Below are 22,391 nucleotides of genomic sequence, written 5' to 3'. Positions count from 1 at the left end.
GAGCCCTTGCTGTGCCTATCTTTTCATTGGCAATGTTGAGTAGATTGTTCCCCCCCCCCCTCCAATGTGGATGGAGCCTTCACTCCTGCCCTTGTTTCCTGCCCCCTCTCCACCCCAACAGAACAAGAATAGTTTCCCATGCTCATCTTGCACCCTACAAGTCTCCACTCCAACTCACCATTCTCCAACATTTCTGACAGCTTCAATGAAGCCCACTGCCAGTCACATTTTAGCCAACCCCACTCACGCCCTTTTGCAGAGGAGAGACCACTCTCTCTGTGACCACTTGGTTTGCTCATCCCTCACGATCTACCCCCCCCTCCCTCCGTCCCCAGGCATTTGCAACCACAGAAGATGCAACACCTGTCCCCACACCTCCACCTTTAACCCCAACAGTTCTTCGTGGTGAGACAAAGATTTACTTGCACCTTCTTCAACCACATCTATTGCATTTGATGCATCTCACCTCTACACCGTTGAGTCCAAGGGTAGATTAGGTGACTGTTCGCAAAACATTTGGGCTCTGTCCACCAGTGCCAGATGGAAATCCCCGGTTGCTAGTCATTTTAATTCCCCTTCCATTTCCCATACTGGCCTGTCCATTCTCAGCCACTGAGAAGCAAACTGGAAGAGCAGCATCTCATATTCTGCTTGTGCAGCCTACAACCCAATGGCATGAACAATGAATTCCCCAAAGATGGACACAAAGTGCTGGAGTAACTCAGCGGGTCAGGCAGCATCTCTGGGGAAAAAGGGTTTGGTGACATTTCGGGTCAGAGCGCTTCTTCAGACTCCTTCAGTCTCCCCCCAAGTCCCTCCGCCACCCGCTCATCCCCCACCCATCCCCACTGCAGATTCACAGTTTTTTTTTTGTTTTTTTATAAATTTATTGTTTGGATTTTCGTATGTAATTTATGCGCCTCGTGTTAGTTGTATGTTCTGTTGTTCTGCCTGTTTTATGATGTCTTGCTTGTTTTCTTTTTTCTGTACAGCACTTTGGTCAGCTTTGGTTGTTTTTAAGGTGCTTAACAAATAAAGTTATTATTATTATTATTATTTTTATTTCCCCCCTCCCCTTCCCTGGCAGTCTCTATCCCTCCTTCTGGTTCATTTCACACTCCATCTATCATCCCTATCAGAATCACCTTTTATCTCTTCTACATCCTTGGTTTTTCTCACCTTCTTCTCTGCCCCCACCTGGCTCACCTGCCGACCGAGCTTGGGTCCATAGGTCGGCCAGGTGAGGTGGACAAGTGAGATGCGACGTGTTGAACCTGATCAAGCAGGTGCAGCAGCATCTATGGAGCGAAGGAAATAGGCAACCCTATCGGGTTTCGGCCCGAAACATTACCTATTTCCAGGGTTTCGGCCCGAAACGTTGCCTATTTCCTTCGCTCCATAGATACTGCTGCACCCGTTGAGTTTCTCCAGCATTTTTGCCTAGCTCTCTATCCACAAGTCCAACCTCCGCAGTTTTGGGGACAGCCTTCTCCAGGGCAGCTCCCCCAACTGATCCGCAATTCCGTGTCCCTCACCATCTTCCAGTCACGCCTCAAGACCCATCTCTTCACCTCTGCCTATCCTTAGCCCCACGTCCCCCTCCCTTTTCATCTGTGCGTGAATTGCCTCATATTGTGTTTTGAACTGAATTCTGTCTTTAATTTGTGTACTAGTCATGTCTCTACTATTTATTTCATTCCCCTTACATGTTTTTCCTCTACTTGCTAAATTTTTGTAAGGTGTCCTTGAGACTCTTGAAAGGCGCCCATCAATAAAATGTATTATTATTATTATTACCTTCGATTTTCCAGCATCTGCAGTTCCTTCTTTAAACAGGTATATGGTATCTTGGGGCAATATCTCACTCGGAGAGGTTTGGCTGCCCCGGGGGAGGTGGAATCAGAGTCCGTCAGGGTTTCAGGGGGGGGGACACTGGTTGGGAAGCAGGGAGAATGGTTTGTGGGGTCGATGCTGACACGGGGCAGTGGCGAGGTGAGGTGAGGCTGGGCTCCCCCTCCCTGGCCGTGCGTCGGCCTCTTTAAGGAGATCCGCTGGCCCGGCGCCAGGGCTTGACAGCTGGCGTGCTCCTGCTTCTGGCTCCGATCCGATCCGATCGCAGCCGCTCCGGGCGGCTGTGGGAGAAGAGGCGGCGGCGGCGGCGGCCCGAGGGAGCGTGGAGCCGAGGCACGGGGTGAGTGAGGAGCCGGGGACAGGGAGGGAGAAGCGGGGAGGGGACTGGCCCCCGGGACTAAGCGGGGATCGGGGCGAGCAGAGCCGGGAGCAGCATTCGGGCTCCTCCTGCTCGCTGCCTCGCCACAACCTCACATGATCGAACACTTCTCAAAGTGGAAAAACTTCCTCGCCATTACTGTGTGTGAAAGTTGTTGTTTTTTTTTCCTTTCACAGAGTTTTCCTGGTTGTGGAAAAGTCCTCGGACTCGACAGAGTGACCGTGCGGGGGGCTGGAGGGAGGTTTCACTGCCGGTGGGTACACGTTGACACCCGCAGCGTGTACACGCTGGGTTATAGTGTGGCGTTTGGCACACTCTGTGCTCCTGTGTGTGACAAACTCACCGCGTGTGGACGTGGGGTTAGGATGAGCGCATAGAGTCACACAGCACAAAAACAGCCCCTTCGGCCCTGCATGTCCATGCCGACCAGGTTTTCCAGCCGCACTAATCCCATTTGCTCGCATTCGGGCTGCTGCAACGTCCTATCTTTTGCCCATTCAAGCGTAGAAACATAGAAAATAGGTGCAGGATAGGCCATTCGGCCCTTCGAGCCTGCACCGCCATTCAATATGATCATCCAACTCAGTATCCTGTACCTGCCTTCTCTCCATACCCTCTGATCCCTTTAGCCACAAGGGCCACATCTAACTCCCTCTTAAATATAGACAATGAACTGTGGCCTCAACTACCTTCTGTGGCAGAGAATTCCACAGATTCACCACTCTCTGTGTGGAAAGGGTCTTAGACAGTGACTGTATTTAATTCCACCTCCTCTAGCAGGGGGATCCAGATGTGAACCACTGTCACATCTGTTTTTAAACTACATCCTCCCACTTTACACCTATGCCCCCTTGTTTTTAATACATTTACCATGAAAATAAATGTCTCACTATCAATTCTATCCATGTATCTTTATAATCTTCTATCGGGTCACTTCATCAGCCTCCTTTGCGCCAGGAAAAAAAGACTCCAGTCTATCCAATCATTCTTTCCAAAAGATTTTATAAATACATAAAAATACATAATACATAGGGTAACTAGAGGGAGAGTGTGATCTCTCAGGAATCAAAGCAGTCACCTCTGTGTGGAGCCACAGGAGATGGCCAAGGTCCTCAATGAGTATTTCTCCTGTATTTACAGAGGAAAAAGACAGTAGGATGGAGGAAATTGGACCGTCACTAAAAGTGTCTTAGTTTAGTTTAGTCTCCGCCCATTATCGCTATCCTACATCCACTAGGTACGTCTTTGGAGTGTCGGAGGAAACCGAAGATCTTGGATAAAACACACGCAGGTCACGGGAAGAACGTACAAACTCCGTACAGACAGCATCCGGAGTCAGGATTGAACCTGGGTCTCCGGCGCTGCATTCGCTGTAAGGCAGCAACTCTACCGCTGCGCCACCGTGATCTTGAGAGCAGTCAGTCGAAGAAGTACTGAAGGTACCATCGTGTTTGAAGGTAGACAAATCTCCAGGGGCTGATCAGATGTATCCGAGGACATTGCGGGAAGCTAGAGAGGAAATTGCGGGAGCCCTGGTTGAAATTTATGAGTCGTCCTTAAATACAGGAGAGGTGCCGGAAGACTGGAGGGTGGCAAATGTTGTACCTCTATTCAAGAAGGGCTGCAGGGAAAATGCTGGGAACTATAGGCCGGTGAGCTTAACATCTGTAATTGGTAAGTTACTGGAGAGTATTCTGAGGGATAGGTTATACTGGCATTTGGATGGGCAAGGGCTGATTAGGGACAGTCAACATGGTTTTGTACGTGGGAGGTCGTGTCCCACAAACCTGATTGAATTTTTTGAAGACGGGACCAAAAAGGTTGATGAGGGCAGAGCTGTAGATGTTGTGTTCATGGACCTTATTAAGGCATTAGACAAAATGTTGCATGGTAGGATGCTCTGGAAGGTTAGATCAAATGGGATTCAAGGAGAGATAGCTGAATGGTTGGCAAATTGGCTCCATGGAAGGAAGCAGAGGGTGATGGTAGAAGGTTGCTTCTCGAACTGGAGGCCTGTGACTAGTGATCTGCCTCGGGGTTTGTCATCTGCGTTTGTTTGTCATCTACTGTTTGTCATCTACGCCAATGATTTGGATGAGAATATACAGGGGCAAGATTAGTAAGTTTGATGATGATACAAACGTTAGTGGTTTTGCAGATAGTGAAGATGGGTGTGAAAGATTGCAGCAGGACCTGGATCAATTGGCCAGGTGGGCGGAGGAATGGCTGATGGAATTTAATACAGAGAAGAGGTGTTGCATTTTGGGAAGTCTAACATGGGCAGGACCTACACAGTGAATGGTAGGGCTCTAGGTAGTGTTGTCCAGCATCAGGATCTATGAGTACAGGTGCATGGTTCCTTGAAGGTCGAGTCACAGATAGATAAGGTGGTCAAAAAGGCTTTTGACACTTTGACTTCATCAGTCAGCGTATTCAATATATATATTTCCCCCCCATTATTTTATACACCTCTCAAAGATCATCTCATCCTCCTGTGCTCCAAGGAATAAAGTCCCTGTGTGCCCAACCTCTCCCTGTACACCTCTCCCTGTAGCTTAACCCCTCAGGTCCAGGCAACATCCTCATAAATCTTCTCCGTGCTCTTTCCATTTATGGCCTGCTTTCTGTTGCAGAGTGGCCAAGAATGAAGACAATACTCCAAGTACGCCCTCACCAACATCTTGTACAACCGTATCGTAACCTTCCAGCTTGTAAACTCAATTCCCTTCTTCATCATCCTACCTATCAGCGACACCACTTTCAGGGAACTATGCACTTGTACGCCTCGATCCCTCTGGTCGACAATATTCCTCAAGTCCTGCAAAGTGTTGACTTCCCAAAATGCAACACTTTCTGCTGTGATTTTTGATAGCCCTATACACTGTCTACAATACTATCTATTTTAGTGCCATCTACAAACTCACTAATCATGCAATCATACAGAGGTATAGACTCGGTGTCGTGTCTACACAGGTTCCAATGTCCTGTCTATTACTGGTCATGGTGGCGCAGTGGTAGAGTTGCTGCCTTACTGCGAATGCAGCGCCAGACAACCGGGTTCGATCCCGACTACGGGTGCTGTCTGTACGGAGTTTGTACGTTCTCCCCGTGACCTGCGTGGGTTTTCTCCGAGATCTTCGGTTTCCTCCCACACTCCAAAGACGCACAGGTTTGTAGGTTAATTGGCTTGGTATAAATGTAAAAAATGCCCCTAGTGGGTGTAGGATAGTGTTAGTGTGCGGGATCACTGGTTGGCCAGGACCCAGTGGGCAGAAAGGTCTGTTTCTGTGCTGTATCTCTAAACTAACTAAATTAGTGATCTAAATGAAATGTACATCATTCTTTAACGGCTTGACAAAATAGATGTTGAAGAATTCCCTAGACAGGGATCTAGAGCAAAGGGATTGGCCATTCAGGACTGAAATGAGAGGGAATGTGTTAACCCAGAGGCTGGTGAGCATTCAGAATTCCCTGGTTGAGAGGTCACTGAGTGTATCCAAGGCAGAGGATTGTTATATATGAGAGGAATTCTGGTGCTATGATGTTAGTGTGAGAAAGGAGCAAGAGGTGAAGGTCATCTGCGATCCTTCTAAATGATAGAGAAGACATGGGGAAGAACAGACTGTTCCTGCCTCTTGTTCTTATTTCACTGATAGTATTCGGAGACCAGATCGCCATGGGTGGAATCGTCACTCAATCTTTTTCTTTGTCTGCTTTTGTTTTAGAGTTTGCTGCACCCAAGAAGGATGGCTACCCTCAGGAAAACCAGCCTGGCGTTGTGGACTCTCTGTTCTTTCTGCACATCTCTCCAAGGTCATTGGTCTTAGTGTTGGGGCTGGCTGCTGGTGCAGTGTGGCTGGAGGGTGGATCCACGGGCATTGGGGGGGGGGGGGGGGGGGGGGGGGGGGGGGGGGGGGGGGGGGGTGGGGGGGAGTGAGGGTCGGGTCTCTTGTGAAGAATTTGACACTATGTCCGATATTGGAAGGGTTAGTGACTGATCACGAACAGTTCTCTGAGGCGTGGGGAGACACGGGCGTAGAGGAAGGAGGCCACTTACACTGTCAGGTTCAATGAGGTTCATGTGATCAATGTAGTCTCTGTGGAATTGCTCTAGGTCTTCGGACAATGTTTCATATGGGATCCTGATCCAGTGTTCAAGTCTATGGGATTTGGGATGAGCTGGCAGATTGGATCTGAAATGGTCTTGATGACAGGGCAAGGGGTGATGGTGGAGGGTTGCTTTTGTGACTGGAAGCCTGTTGATGCATATGTTAATGTAAATGTTGTTATTGTACCTGCTTCAACTACTTCCACTGGCAGCTCGTTCCACATAGCCATCAGTAGGGTAATCGCGGACCAGAGGACATAGGTTCAAGGTGAAGGGGGAAAAGATTTAATAGGAATCCGAGGGGTAACGTTTTGGGTGATGGGTGTATGGAACAAGCTGCCATAGGAGGCTCGGACTAGCCCATTGTTTAAAAAACAGTTAGACAGGTACATGGATAGGACAGGTTTGCAGGGATATGGACCAAACGCAGGCAGGTGGGACTAGTGCAGCTGGGACATTGTTGGGCAGTGTGGGCAAGTTGGGCCGAAGGGCCTGTTTCCACACTGTATCTCTCTATGACCACATCACCTTCTGCTATTAAATATTTCCCCTCTTACCTTAAACCTATGGTTCTAGATATTGATTCTCCTAATCTGTGAAAATGACTGTGTGCACTCACCCTTATGGTTGTACACCCCTCTATAAGGTTTCACTTCATTCTCGTATGTATTAAGGAATAAACTCCCAGCTTGCCCAACCTCTCCTTATTTCAGGCCTTCAAGCCCTGGCCACATCCTCTTCAATCTTTTCTATCCAGAAGAACTCTTTCCAGTTAAGTGGCACATCTCCTATTGCAGTGGCACCAGAACTGAACACAATGCTTCAAATTGGGCCATGCCGACATTTTGTACAACTGCACCATTATGCCCCCATTTCTATACAATGCCCTTATTGATGAAGGCCGGCAATGCAGAAACATGACTTGTAAGTTTGCAGGTGATGAGAAAATTGGTGGTGTTGTTGACAGCAAGAAGTCTTTGACTGCAGAATACAATTGATCAGCTGATGTGCTGGGCACAGTGATAGCTAATGGAATTTAACCCGGAACAATGTGGGGGGTGTATGCATGTGGAGTACCTGGGCCAGGCCATGCAACATGAATGGTTGGAGCCCAGGGGGATCTGAGGCACAGTGGGGCCTCAGTGTTCTTGCTGAAGGCAGTAGCAAAATGAGATAGGATGATTGAGGAGTGATACAGATGCTTTCCTTAATATAAAAGCTGGGGAGATGCATAAAAGCAGACATTTAAAGGACATTTAAACAGGTACCTGGATAGGAAAGGTTTAATGGAATATGGAGCAAATACAGTTAAATGGGACTAGCTCAGCTAAAAAAACCTGATCGGCAGGTGAAAGTTTGAAGGGCCTGTTTCATGCTGTATTGGGCTATATTTGGACAGGCACTTGAAACACCAAGGCATGTGATGGAATAAGAACTGTAAAATAGGGTCAGTATAGATGGGTGCATGATGGCCAGCACAAAAACAATGGGCCAAAGGGCCTGTTGCAATGCTGATGACTCCTTGGCTCTGTAATTCTAAGCCCTATCCTCTCCCTAGTGCTTGAAAATTCCCTCCTTTCCATTAGTCATTTAGCTCCATTCTGAATGCCACATTTTATTTTGTCTCCCAAACTATCCAGGGCCTTACGATGTAAAGCCTAAAAGAGGTTTCTCCTTTCTCGTGCCTTGTTCTTTGGCCAGTTGCGTTCATTGTGTGGTTCTTAATGTTTCTGTGAATGGGAATGGGAACAGTTTCTCTGAATCTGTTCTTCGTAGCTGAGAACAACCACAACTTTCCCAGTCCACAGAACGAGGTCCTTTCATTTATCGAGTCTTCACCAGCTCCAGAGAAATGTGGTGAGATTTCAACCCATCATCACCTACATATGAGAACCTGGCAGGGGGTTGCCTGCCCTACACAAAGAGAGGGCTACACTGTAGCCTGTGTTGGACAGGCTAGATGCAGGAAGATTGTTCCCAATGTTGGGGAAGCCCAGAACAAGGGCTCACAGGATGAGGGGGAAATCTTATAGGACCGAGATGAGAAAAACATTTTTCACACAGAGAGTGGTGAATCTGTGGAATTCTCTGCCACAGAAGGTAGTTGAGGCCAGTTCAATGGCTATATTTAAGAGGGAGTTAGCTGTGGCTCTTGTGGCTAAAGGGATCAGGGGGTATGGAGAGAAGGCAGGTACAGGATACTGAGTTGGATGATCAGCCATTATCATATTGAATGGCGGTGCAGGCTCGAAGGACCGAATGGCCTACTCCTGTATCTATTTTCTATGTTTCTATGTTTCTATGCACAGGGAGACTGGCAGGATGTGTGTTACTTTTCAAGGTAGCTATGTAGAAGGGAATAGAATAGGAAGGGACTAGTCAGGGTGGGTGCAGCAGTAGGACATCTGTATTGGAAATTATTGGGTACAGCAACTGAGAAGTGAGGTGGAATTATCAACTGTCATGATGTACGACTAATGTGTGATTGTCTCTCTCTCTCTAGGAGTGGAGGTTGTGCCATGTATCCCTGGCTGTAACCTGGCACATGGGCACTGTGAGGAGCCTGGTATTTGCAGGTACCATTGTCAGTGTAAATCACCATTTAGGAAACCTTACAGAAGCAGAAGTCCCATGGGGAAAAGTCTCAACCAAAGCTATATCTTGGCCAGTTGATTGGTGCCAATAAATGGCGTACCCCTTTAAAAGGATGACACTATTAGCCTCTTCCTACATATGACAATGTACCACTTGCCCTGCCTCATTGAGGTGACCTGTTCTGTATATGAGGATGTCTTCACTTTCCATCAGGGTGGGGATCAGGCTGTTTTAACCTTCACCTCAGATTCCAATTTCGATTCAGTGATTAAAATGACCAAGACCTCACTAAATTAGATCTGAAAGCCTTGAAGAAATATTGGTTGAGACTGTTGATGCTCATATCATTTGTGCAAAGATATATTTCGGTGTAGAATACAACCAACTGGTCAAACCTGCTCCCCATTCAATGATCATGGCTGGTGTGATCAACCTCAGCTTTATAATCCTAACCAGCTTTGTGAGCTTTCACCCCCTTCTTCAGCAACCATCTACCCTCCTCTGTCTTAAAAATAGCCAAGAGTCTCTTCTTCCGCTGTCTTTGGAGGAAGGAATTTAGAAAGAGCCGCGCCTCATCTGCCTTAAATGGGCAATCCCTACTTTTAAAGTTGACTAGACCAAGTGGGACCCATTGGGTCCCGTCCCCTCAACCCCTCAACGCATGGGGGGGGGGTTTCGACATCACACACGCACATTAACCACCCCCCACAAACACACACACACAAACCCCCACCCCTGATATTATATTATTATTAATTTGCTTCTTTTCCCCCGTCCCCGGCCTTATCCACTCACGCATAGCCCTCAACTACGCAGGCGCGGCTAGAGAGGGGGGGTGGAAAGGGAGAGGGGGGGGGATAGAGATTGAAGGGTGGGGGTGGAAGGGGGGCCTTGCTCAGCTCCACGCTGCTCTACGACCTGGGTAAGTGCTGCCTCTACCCACTCCCTTTGTGTCCCCTCCCTCTCTGCTCCCCTCCCTCTCTGCTCCCCTCCCTCTCTGCTCCACCTCCCTCTCTGCTCCACCCTCCCTCTCTGCTCCACCCTCACTATCTGCCCCCCCCTCACTCTCTCTGCCCCCTCCTCCCCCCCCCCTCCTCCCCCCTCTCCTCCCCCTCTCCCCCCCTCCCCTCCCCCCCCCCCTCTCCCCCCATCTCCTCCACCCTCCCTCCATCCCCCCTCCCCTCCCACACATGAAGAGGAGGGAGAGGGAGTGCTGGGGGATGAGAGGAAATGAGCCGCACCAGCGCAGTTGGGGGCTATGGGTGTGTGGTGGAATATTGCATTGGGGAATGGGTTGCGTTGGGAGACCAGGCCTCCCCTGTGACTGGGACCCAACGGGTCCCACTTAGTCTAGTATATATATTAATGGTAAAAGGTTAGGGCCCTAGAACCAATCCCTGCAACGCATTACTCGTTGGTTTATCCTTGCTTGTTGAATCTTGCCAACTTTCTGACTCCTGTTCGCTGCCAGTATTCTGTCTATACCGATGTTGATATCATCCACCATGAGTTTATATTTTCCTCAATAACCTTTGATATTGTACTTTATCAAATGCTTTCTGGAAATCCAATGATGGTACATACATCTGTTCACCTAATCTACAGGTCTTCTTGTTACCTGCGTTAATTGATGCCACACATATTCTACTATCACTAGTAGTCTACTATCACTAGTAGACTAGTAGTGCCTTACAGCATAAACTGGTTTGATCCTCAACGCCAGGGCCATCTATGTTGACTTTACACATTCTCCCTGTGACCATGAGGGTTTCCTCCAGGTGTCCCAGTTTCCTTCCACATTCCAAAGCCATGGTTGGTGGCTGAGTTGCCCCAAGTGTGTAGGCCAGAAGTAGAACCTGGGGGGAGATGTTAAGAAAGTGGGGAGAATAAAGCATGGGATCAATGTCAGCTTTGTGTAAATTGGTGAATGATGGTTGGCACGGGTTTGATGGGTTGAAGGGCCTGTTTCTGTGCTGTACTTCCCCTCGACTCTGCTTCAAAAAGTTCTAACAGCTGAATGAAAGATGATTTGCTTTTCATGATATCCATGTTGACTCTGCCAGTTTATTGTTGTTTTTTGTGTGTGTTCTGCTATGAAGCTTTGATGATAGTGTGGCGCCTTCACGCCCACGTCGGTTTTGTATACAGCCTGTCACCGCTGGCGAATCGCCAACAGCCACTCCGCGCACTAATTGGCCTTATCTGCGCAAGGGTTATGATTGGTGAGAATGTAGGTAAAAGGGACTTCTGGAGTAAAGGTGACACAGCATGTCTGGCTCAGCTAAGTGTCGTTTGTTCTTTGCTTTCTGTTGTGGGATTCAGTAGATCCTACAATAGCGTTCAACATTTTCCCTACAATAGATGTTAAATTAATGTCTCCCTTTTTGATTAAAGGAGTGACATTTGCTTCGTTCACTCCAATGGAACTTTCCGTGAATCTAAGGAATGGGTTGGTATTTTATAAGGAATTGTAAAGATATTTATGTTCTCATTTTCTATCTCTCATTCCCCTGCCTTGTCCCTCTCTCTCCCCACTCTGGGCAGATGCGACCCTGGTTGGGATGGGGAGCTGTGTGAACAGTGTGTCCGATCTCCAGGCTGTGTTCACGGAACCTGCCACCAGCCCTGGCAGTGCAACTGCGAGAGTGGTTGGACTGGAAGATTCTGTGACAAAGGTGAAGTCCAAGTCGACCGAACTGTTAGAATATATCTATGATTTTCTGTTCCAGATAAATATGCAGAGCAGCAACAATGGCACCATTAACAGAGTGAAGGATACCGGGACTGGATAAGAGGAACTACACCACCTGTTGCAAGGGCCTTGAGAGAGGTGTGAGGTGTCCCGGAGTTGGTGTGTTGGGAAGGTTCCAAATATAGATACAGGCCTGGGAATTAAGGGGAGAATGCTATTCAGCCCCTCAAATATGTTCAGCCATTTAATAATTGCTGATCTTGCCTGGTGTGGGGAGGTTAGATTAGAAAAACATGGATGAGAATGATAAAATCTAGGAAGTGCATAACTTGGAGGTGATGTTGGTAACTGGACACAGGGATGAATGTTAATTATAAGATCTATAGCTTGTACATGAGGTAGGACAGGTCTGTGGGTGGCTTAGTGACAGCCAGTTCAATCATGTATCTCAATAAAGTTTCCAGTGGTTTAGAACTCAAACTCGCAGTCAGAGCAAACACCTCCATCATCTGGGAGTGTAATTGAATGACTGAGGCTACAGTGACCTTGGTTCTGGCACGGAGGTGGTGGAGGTTGAACAGTCTCAATCAACCCACTTTAGTAGGTGTTTATTAATGACAAGTTGAAGCATTGGAGCAAAGAAGAGATAGTAAAGGGTTGACACAGCATTGATTGATCCCGATATTAATAACCTGGACCTGTAGCTGAGGATCTCAGTCTGCAAATTGTGGAGCTGATGTAAACAAATGTCTGTCAACAACAAAACTTGATCCCTCTCAGTAACTGGCCATACGAGTTTAATAGTTGTGCTTGTCATCTGAGAGTGAGGTGGGCATGGGGGACAGATTTGCAGGGTTATGGTGTCGATCATTGACCTTCACAAAGTGTTCCCAAATACACAATGGGACAAGTGACAACCTGTGTAGGAAGAAACTGCAGAAGCTGGTCTACACCGAAGATAGACAAAAATGCTGGAGTAATTCAGCGGGACAGGCAGCATCTCTGGAGAGAAGGAATGGGTGACGTTTCGGGTTGAGAAGGGTTTCGACCCGAAACGTCACCCATTCCTTCTCTCCAGAGATGCTGCTGGCCCGCTGAGTTACTCCAGCATTTTGTCTTTATTTAGATGTGAATGTAGGAGGCATAGTTGGTGCGTTTACAGATGACATTAAAAGTGGACGGTAAAGGTAATCTAAAATTATAATGGGTTCTTGATCAATTGGCCCAATGGGCTGAGGAATGGCAGATGGGAGTTTAATTAAGATAAATCCAAGGCGTTGCATTTTGTTAAGACAAACCAGGATGGGACTTGCATAGTAAATGGTAAGGTACACAAAAATGCTGGAGAAACTCAGCGGGTGCAGCAGCATTTATGGAGCGAAGGAGATAGGCAATGTTTCGGGCCGAAACTCTTCCTCAGACTGATACGGGGGTGGGGGGGAGGTGGGGAGAAGAAAGGAAAAAGGAGGAGGAGGAGCCCGAAGGCTGAGGGAGAGCTAGGAAGGGGAGGAGACAGCAAGGGCTAACAAAATTGGGGGAATTCAATGTTCATGCCACCAGGGTGCAGACTCCCCAAGTGGAATATGAGGTGCTGCTCCTCCAATTTCCGGTGTTGCTCACTCTGGCCGTGGAGGAGACCCAGGACAGAGAGGTCGGATACAGAATGGGAGGGGGAGTTGAAGTGCTGAGCCACCTGGAGGTCAGGTTGGTTATTGCGGACTGAACGGAGGTGTTCGGCGAAACGATCGCCCAGCCTACGCTTGGTCTCACCGATATAGATCAGCTAACATCTAGAGCAGCGAATGCAATAGATGAGGTTGGAGGAGATACAGGTGAACCTCTGTTGCACCTGGAATGACTGCTTGGGTCCTTGAATGGAGTCGAGGGGGGAGGTAAAGCGACAAGCGTAGCATTTCTTGCGGTTGCAACGGAAAGTGCCCGGGGAGGGGTGGAGCGGGAGGGAAGGGAAGAATTGACAAGGGAGTTACGGAGGGAACGGTCTTTGCGGAAGGCAGACGGGGGGGGGGGGGATGGGAAGATGTGGCGAGTGGTGGGGTCACGTTGGAGGTGGCGAAACTGACGGAGGATTATTTGTTGTATGTGCCGGCTAGTGGGGTGAAAGGTGAGGACTAGAGGGACTCTGTCCTTGTTGCAAGTGGGGGGATGGGGAGAGAGAGCAGTGTTGCGGGGTATGGAGGAGACCCCAGTGCGAGCCTCATCTATAGTAGAGGAGGGGAACCCCCGTCCCCTGAAGAATGAGGACATTTGCGATGCCCTGGTGTGGAACACCTCATTCTGGGAGCAGATGCGGCGTAGACGGAGAAATTGGGAATAGGGGATGGAGTCCTTACAGGAAGCTGGGTGGGAGGAAGAGTAGTCAAGATAGCCATGGGAGCCAGTGGGTTTATAGTGGATGTCAGTCAGAAGTCTATCACCTGCGATGGAGATAGTGAGGTCAAGGAATGGTAGGGAAATATACCGGAAATGGTCCAGGTGTAGTAAATGGTAAGGCCTTAAGTAATGTTATAGAACTGAAAGATCTCTGGGTGCAATAACAGTATATAGTTCCATGAAAGTGGTCAAAGAGAGACACAAAATGCTGGAGTAACTGAGCAGGACAGGCAGCATATCTGGAGAGAAGGAATGGGTGACGTTTTGGGTCGAGACCCCAAGATTTAAACTGGCATCTGCAGTTCTTTCATACACATCTATGAAAGTGGTGATACAGACAGGCAAGGCATGCTTTCCTTCATTGGTCAGGGTATTGAGAACATGAGTAGGGACATCATGTTCCAGCTGTATAAGACATGGTAGGGTCACAGCTAGAACACTGTATATAGTTCTGTCTGCCCTGCTGTAGGAATGATGTCCTTAAACTGGGAAGGATGCAGGAAAGATTTATGAGAATGTTATCAGGCCTGGATGGTTTGAGTTATAAAGAGAGGCTGGAACATTTCTCTGGTGTGCAGATGATCGAAAGGTGATAATAGAGATATATGAATTGAGAGGGGGATAGATTTTTATCTCAGTCTGCTTTGCTGTCACCTTCTCCAAGCTAGCAATGGTCTATTCTACATTTTCCTTGATCTGCATCTCTTCTGATGTTTAACACTTCTTACAATTCCTTATCTCTGTAACTCCCTCTCCCCTGACGCTCAGTGTGAAGAAGGGTCTCGACCCGAAACGTCTCCTATTCCTTCTCTCCAGAGATGCTGCCTGTCTTGCTGAGTTACTCCAACACTTAGGGCTTACATAAGGTGGACACCTCAATAATTACTGTGCTGTAGTTGATTTTGCAATTCCAGCCTAGATTTAGGGTGAAGAAGAGAATTACATGACCGTGTGGAATTATGAACTGCACAATTAAACCTCTATCCCTCTTGCAGATATTCACCTGTGCAGCCACCAGACTCCCTGTGAGAACGCTGGCCAATGTTTCGATGATGGGAACGGTGATTACTGGTGTACCTGCCCTGAAGGGTTCTTTGGGAAAAACTGTGAGCTGCAGGCTGGTCCCTGCACCAAAGCTCGGTAAGGAACTCCCTTTAACATAATGTAGGACATTCTAGTCTCTAAAGGGGAGAGAGCATGAAGGTGTGGTACTGAAAGCAGTTACGATAGCGCCATTGAGGAGACTTTTAGCTAGACACATGGATATGCAGGGAATGGAGGGATGTGGATCATATGCAGGCAGAAGGGATGTTTAATTTGCCATCATGTTCACCGTAGACATGGTGGGTTGAAAAGCCTGTTCCTGTGCTATAGAACTGTTATTAGAGGCATCAGGGTGAGTGAATCTGCCCACTCCCCCAACCTGTCCAAGTCATCCTGCATTCTCATAGCATCCTCCTCACAGCTCCTGTGCTATAGAACTGTTATTAGAGGCATCAGGGTGAGTGAACGTGGTGAAATCTAAATTCCAGAGTATACAAGCCCAGCTGCTCCATTTTCTCAGCATATGACAGTCCCGCCATCCCGGGAATTAACCTTGTAAACCTCCGCTGCACTCCTTCAATAGCAAGAATGTCCTTCCTTAAATTAGGGGACCAAAACTGCACACAATAATCCAGGTGTGGTCTAACTAGGGCTCTGTACAACTGCAGAAGGGCCTCTTTGCTCCTATACTCGACTCCTCTTGTTATAAAGGCCAACATGCCATTCGCTTTCTTCACTTCCTGCTGTACCTGCATGCTTACTTTCATAGACTGTTGAATAAGGACCCCCAGATCACGCTGTACTTCTCCTTTTACCAACTTGACGCCATTTAGATAGTAATCTGCCTTTCTGTTTTTGCTACCAAAGTGGATAACCTCACATTTCTCCACATTAAACGTCATCTGCCATGCATCTGCCCACTCCCCCAACCTGTCCAAGTCATCCTGCATTCTCATAGCATCCTCCTCACAGTTCCTGTGCTATAGAACTGTTATTAGAGGCATCAGGGTGAGTGAAAGTGGTGAAATATAGTGAAATGATGAAAGAATATGGTGAAAGAACAGTGGGTAAAACATCTTGGCTTCATAAAATAGATCGAGTACAAAGCAGGAATGCTATTTCATTGTTTTCAAAAGTATGATAAAACACTGTTCAATTCAGGCTAACTCTCCACAGAAGGGACATGAGGATCCCTGGGTGTGAGAAAGAGTTAGCAGGTTGCAGGGACGAAGGATTTCATGACATGGTTGGATTGGAGAAACTGGGATGTCCATGGAGCAAAGACAATGGACAATAGATGCAGGAGGAGGCCATTCGGCCCTTCGAGCCAGCACCGCCATTCAATGTGATCATGGCTGATCATCCCCAATCAGTTCCTGCCTTTTCCCCATATCCCATGACTCTGCTATTTTTAAGAGCCCCTATCTAGCTCTCTCTTGAAAGTATCCAGAGAACCGGCCACCACCGCCGTCTGAGGCAGAGAATTCCACAGACTCACCACTCTCTGAGAAAAAGTGTTTCCTCCTCTCCGTTCCAAATGGTTTACTCCTTGTACTTAAACTGCGGCCCCTGGTTCTAGACTCCCCCAACATTGGGAACATGTTTCCTGCCTCCACCGTGTCCAAACTCTTAACAATCTTATATGTTTCAATAAGATCCCCTCTCATCCTTCTAAATTCCAGAGTATTGACCTTGTAAACCTACGCTGCACTCCTTCAATAGCAAGAATGAATGTCCTTCCTTAAATTAGGGGACCAAAACTGCACACAATACTCCAGGTGTGGTCTAACTAGGGCTCTGTACAACTGCAGAAGGACCTATTTGCTCCTATACTCGACTCCTCTTGTTATAAAGGCCAACATGCCATTCGCTTTCTTTACTTCCTGCTGTACCTGCATGCTTACTTTCATAGACTGTTGAATAAGGAGCCCCAGATCACGCTGTACTTCTCCTTTTACCAACTTGACGCCATTTAGATAGTAATCTGCCTTCCTGTTTTTGCTACCAAAGTGGATAACCTCACATTTCTCCACATTAAACTGCATCTGTCATGCATCTGCCCACTCCCCCAACCTGTCCAAGTCATCCTGCATTCTCATAGCATCCTCCTCACAGTTCACACTGCCACCCAGCTTTGTGTCATCTGCAAATTTGCTAATATTACTTTGAATCCCTTCATCCAAATCATTGATGTATATTGTAAACAGCTGCGGTCCCAGCACCGAGCCTTGCGGTACCCCACTAGTCACTGCCTACCATTCTGAAAGGGATCCGTTAATCCCTACTCTTTGTTTCCTGTCTGCCAACCAATTTTCTATCCATGTCAGCACTCTACCCCCAATACCATGCACCCTAATTTGGCTAACTCAGTATCCTGTACTGCTTTCTCTCCATACCCCCTGATCCCTTTAGCCACATCTAACTCCCTCTTAAATATAGCCAATTAACTGGCCTCAACTAACTTCTGTGGTAGAGAATTCCACAGATTCACCACTCTCTGTGTGAAAAATGTTTTTCTCATCTCGGTCCTAAAAGATTTCCCCCTTATCCTTAAACTGTGACCCCTTGTTCTGGACTTCCCCAACATCGGGAACAATCTTCCTGCATCTAGCCTGTCCAACCCCTTAAGAATTTTGTAAGATTCTATAAGATCCCTCCTCAATCTTCTAAATTCTAGCGAGTACAAGCCGAGTCTATCCAGTCTTTCTTCATATGAAAGTCCTGACATCCCAGGAATATGGAGAAGGCATGGATTTTATTTTACATGCTGAATGGTTAAACCTTCGGACCACTGCTTGGAAGGTGATGCGAACAATCAGGCCTTTGACAAGGGAGTTGGAAAGCATCAATAATTTAACCAAGTGGAATGTCTAAGTTGATCACGGGACTCCCGCGGCCAGGAGTAGACCTTGGCCCCTCTGCTTTGACTGGGGTAAGTGAAAGCATCTTTGTCTCCATGACCAGCCTGGGTAATTCTGTCCCTTTCTGCATTACAGGTCTCCGTGCAGGAACGGTGGAATGTGCTGGGATGCAAATGGATTTGCCACCACCCTTGTGTGCCGATGCCTGGCAGGATTTGTGGGCTCTCGTTGTGAGATGGATGTTGATGACTGCCTGATGCGACCGTGTGCCAACGGGGCCACGTGCCACGACGCGGTCAACCGCTTCAACTGCCAGTGCCCCGCTGGCTTTGAAGGGCGCTTCTGCACCGTCAACCAGGACGACTGTGCCAGCCAGCCCTGCCAGAATGGTGGCAGGTGTTATGATCGCGTTGCCGACTTCGACTGTGTTTGCCCCGAGGGCTATTCTGGAAAAACCTGCTCCGATTCCACACGGAATCGCAATGAAGAGTCTGCAACCAAAGCAACACCGGTTGAAAGCTTTCGTGAAAATACTTACGTTATAAGTGTGACCGACCTCCAGCCGTGGCACAGTCACCCGCAACTAATTGGTGCCAACGATGCCAGGAGATGGGCTGAGGATGACTCTTCCAATGGTGTCGCTGGTGGCAGATGGGGAAATGGGAAGGCACGACTGAAGGTAGCAGTGAAGGAAGTGACAGCAGACAGCCGGGCAGCTGTAACGCAGCAGCAGCTTGTGTGGCTGAGCACCTTCGGGACTCTGACGCTGCTGCTGGCTTTGGCCACCGTTGTTGTGGTGTTACGGTATCGGTCGGGTCATTGCTGCAACAATCACCACCTCAAATGTTTGCGGCAGCAGGAGGGGCCAGCCCCCGAGGAGGACAGCAACATCACTTTTCTACGTACAACAAGTCCCCAACCTAGGAAAGATCTCTACCTAGATCCAATCTAATGGGCCGACAGCCAAGGGCAGCATCGGCCCCAGAGTCGATGTCAATTTTTTAACCTTCATCCCAAACTCTCAATGTTTTTGCATCCTTGGGTGAGATTAAAGCACTTACATTTAGGATGGCTTCAACTTAAGACTCTCTTACCCTGAGCTGAGTTGAGGAAAGTGGATGGGTGTGGAAGCTTCATCTGGAGGTCAAAATAATGGAAGCGGTGAATCCAGCAGAAGACTTGTATTCAACAGAGAAATGCCCCAAAGAGTTCCACCTTCACCGAGATGGAAATCAGCACAGGGAGTGTTACCGAGGGGATTATTTGTCCAAGAGCCGTTATGAATTTTGTGTACATGAGATGATTTGTGACTGAAGTATGTGGAATGCACTCTGTATGGATCAAATCTGTGGAACTGATGCCTGGGCTTCATTAATAACTTCTGATTCACCCTCAATGTTGCTCGGGCCTCAGCGGCAACATTTCTGTACGCACATACTGTGTCAACTATGCTGGGAATGACCATCAATAGTTAAATCTGAAAATGGACCAGCTATACAGCTCTAGGTATTACAATAATCATGTGTATCTTGGTTTCTGACCTGTCTTTTATACAACAGAATCATATCTCCAATGATGAGGGATGTCTCTGTGTCTGCCTGTGTTTTGGCTGCTGTGTGTGTTAGAAGTTCAGAACCTCACCACTAATCCTCTCTTAGGAGAGGAAGATATGCCAGGGAACCTCACAGAATCCTTAATCGTGAGAGTCTTCAGAAAAGCAGTCAAAACTGCCTGCTGTGAAAACAGATGGATCATCAATGCAGAATCCTCAACAGCCTTTAGCCACTCCCCGGATGGCGATGTGAATTCCAGACGTCCACAGGCCTGCTGGACATACTGTTACACAACACTGAAACAGGCCCTTCGGCCCACCCTGTCCATGCCGGGCATCACATGCCGACCTTTACTCATCCCATTTTCACGCACTAAACCACAACATTCAATGCCATTTAGAACTCATCAAAATACTTTTCAAGTGTTGTGAAAATACCAGCTACCAGATCACAAATATCTTCAGGAATCAAACCCCTCAAACCAAACCAGGGATCAGGGATTTTTCCCCCTCAAATCCCCTTCAAATCTACCAGCATCTGTAATCTACCCCTGGTTATATTTTGTTCAGGGGAAATGTTTCTGACTATCCACCCTATCTCTGCATCATAATTTTGTACACCTCCACCAGGTTTCCCTGCAGTCCCCTCTGCTGCAAGGAGACCAGCCAGTCCAGTCTTCCTCAGAGCTGAAATTCTCCCTGTGAGAGTGGAGCTCATCGACAAAACGAATGGGAATTTAACCTACGCTTTCACTCCAGAGGCAAAGTCAGCTCCAATCTCTGGCACCAAGCGATTGTAAGCACCCTTGGCCGGGTAAAAGGGTTCAAATTAAACTAATTTGGTGCATAGAGGTGTTTGGTGGCAGCATAAATGAATGTCCTTTGTCCCAGGGAACATTGGATGTAAATCCTCCCAGAAGCATTGCAGTGAGCGGTGCATTTACAATCCTGGGAGCTATTCAGAGATCTCACACCATGAGCGGTTACTGTAACTGGATACAGTACTGATGCAGTTGCTATACCTCCGTTACTGGGCATTTTGTCATTAACATATATCTTTCTCCAGGTAATATTTAACGTTTTGTATTTCATTCTCTTGTAGATAATTTATTTTGAGCACTGTTATAATGTGAAAATGAAATGTTTGGATTTTGACTATTTTTGATACTTGGGGTTTTTGTCCTTAAAGATTTGAATAAAGAAATTATTTGCACCGAAGATTACATTGCAAACCCACTGTGTACAATCTGCCTAACTGCTTCCTAGAGCCTTGCAGTGCCCATTGACGGACTCTGGTCAGGGTCCTACATTGCACTGGAATAAAAGGTGCCGCAGAATTAACCAGCCATGACCTCTGGGCAAACACGACAAAACATGTCTTCTCTCCTACCTAGACATGCGATCTCTTGTGAGGAGGCGGTAGACAAAAGAAACGAGGATGAAGGCTGAAAAATCCTCTCTAAGTCCCTCAGGTGGTTAAGACAAGTTCAGGCCATCACTTGGATCAGGTCTTCTCATGATTTGAATGATCCTTTTCGAGGGGATCTCTGCCCCCTAAAACCTGGTTTCTGCAGCCATTTACAAACAAATAGACCCAAGACACAACATTTTACATAAACATATCGCTGGAAAGGCAAAAAAAATCTTCAATAGACAAAGTCAAAGCCCCCGGCTGGCGATGGCGATTGTCCCGCGGCCATGTTCAGATGTCAGGCAGAAAAAGCGGTCTCCCTCCAGGGACCCGCGGGCCCCGGTGCCGCCGTCCACCAACCTGATATCTTGGCGAATGGAAAAGTAGTATGATATAGTGTGGGTGGACAAAAATGTTGGAGAAACTCAGCGGGTGAGGCAGCATTGATGGAGAGAAGGAATAGGTGACTTTTCGGGTCGAGATACTTCTTCAGACTGAAGACCAGTCAGTCTGACGAAGGGTCGAGACCCGAAATGTCGCCTATTCCTTCTCTCCATATATGCTGCCTCACCCGCTGAGTTTTTCTAGCATTTTTGTCTAACTTTGATTTTTATAGCATCTGTGGTTCTTTCTTAAATATGACATAGTGTGGGTGGTTAGAATTAAATTTCCCTGGAGGGATTGGATAGATAGGAATGCTGTTAGTGTCAGTGCAAACACAATCGGCTTGTCTAACTGTCTCTCATGTCATAAGGAATTATAATAAGACCAAGATTATTGCCTCTCTGAGGAGCATAGGTGCTTTGAGCTAGAAATAATTCTACATGTCGGGAAGTTTAAAGGAGAGAATGTTGGCCAGATTTCCGGTGGTGCTCACTCTGGCCATGGAGGAGGCCCAGGACAGAAAGGACGGATTCGGAATGGGAGGGGGAGTTGAAGTGCTGAGCCATTGGGAGATTTCGGAAATTGGAGGAGCAGCACCTCATATTCCGCTTGGGCAGTTTGCACCCTAGCGGCATAAACATTGACTTCACGAATTTCCGGTAGCCCTTGCTGTCTCCTCCCCTTCCCAGCTCTTCCTCAGCCCTCGGGCTCCTCCTCTTCCTTTCTCCTTTCCTCTCCCCGCCCCCACCCACCCCACATCAGTCTGAAGAAGGGGTTCAGCCCAAAACGTTGCCTATTTCCGTCGCTCCATAGATGCTGCTGCACCCGCTGAGTTTCTCCAGCACTTTTATCTACCTTCGATTTTCCAGCATCTGCAGTTCCTTCTTAAACAATGAATGAATGCTGACCAGATGAGTTTGACTTAAGGAGCAGTTGGACAAAATTTGTATCTGGAAGCTCCAGAAACTGAGGGGAAACCTGACGAAGGCGTATAAAAACCATGAGAGGCATATCCAAGGTAGAAAGTCAGTGTTTGTCTGAAGGTGGAAACATCAAATATTAAAAGATGACCTTAACATGAATAAGGGAGAGTTTAAAATTTCTGAAGAAGAGTCCTGACCTG

General features: G+C 47.6%; 1 protein-coding gene across 3 annotated transcripts; it reads left to right on the top strand.

The window, feature by feature from the left end:
• The first annotated feature begins 1,916 nt into the window (after positions 1-1,916).
• On the top strand, positions 1,917-20,702 carry LOC129697605 (protein delta homolog 2-like). Of its 3 annotated transcripts, XM_055636301.1 has the most exons (7): positions 1,918-2,191; positions 2,407-2,483; positions 5,956-6,043; positions 8,842-8,914; positions 11,478-11,608; positions 15,012-15,156; positions 18,057-20,702. In XM_055636301.1, the coding sequence occupies exons 3-7, from the start codon at positions 5,977-5,979 to the stop codon at positions 18,871-18,873; spliced, it is 1,233 nt and encodes a 410-aa protein (XP_055492276.1). In that variant the 5' UTR covers positions 1,918-2,191; positions 2,407-2,483; positions 5,956-5,976; the 3' UTR covers positions 18,874-20,702. The 3 variants fall into 3 exon arrangements, with proteins under 3 accessions (XP_055492277.1, XP_055492276.1, XP_055492278.1); XM_055636302.1 differs by lacking the exon at positions 2,407-2,483 and having other exon boundaries at positions 1,917-2,191; XM_055636303.1 differs by lacking the exons at positions 1,918-2,191; positions 2,407-2,483 and adding an exon at positions 3,452-3,669.
• Positions 20,703-22,391: the final 1,689 nt, after the last annotated feature.

This window comes from Leucoraja erinacea, chromosome 5, assembly GCF_028641065.1.
Source record: "Leucoraja erinacea ecotype New England chromosome 5, Leri_hhj_1, whole genome shotgun sequence".
Taxonomy (NCBI): domain Eukaryota; kingdom Metazoa; phylum Chordata; class Chondrichthyes; order Rajiformes; family Rajidae; genus Leucoraja; species Leucoraja erinaceus.
Note: the sequence above shows the minus strand (reverse complement) of the source record. Positions and strands in the feature narration are given on the sequence as shown.

Coding starts and splice junctions, on each gene's coding strand:
- LOC129697605 (XM_055636302.1), top strand. CDS start 5,977: ATGGCTACCCTCAGGAAAACCAGCCTGGCGTTGTGGACTCTCTGTTCT. Junction 8,915..11,477: donor GAGGAGCCTGGTATTTGCAG/GTACCATTGTCA, acceptor CACTCTGGGCAG/ATGCGACCCTGGTTGGGATG. Junction 11,609..15,011: donor TGGAAGATTCTGTGACAAAG/GTGAAGTCCAAG, acceptor TCCCTCTTGCAG/ATATTCACCTGTGCAGCCAC.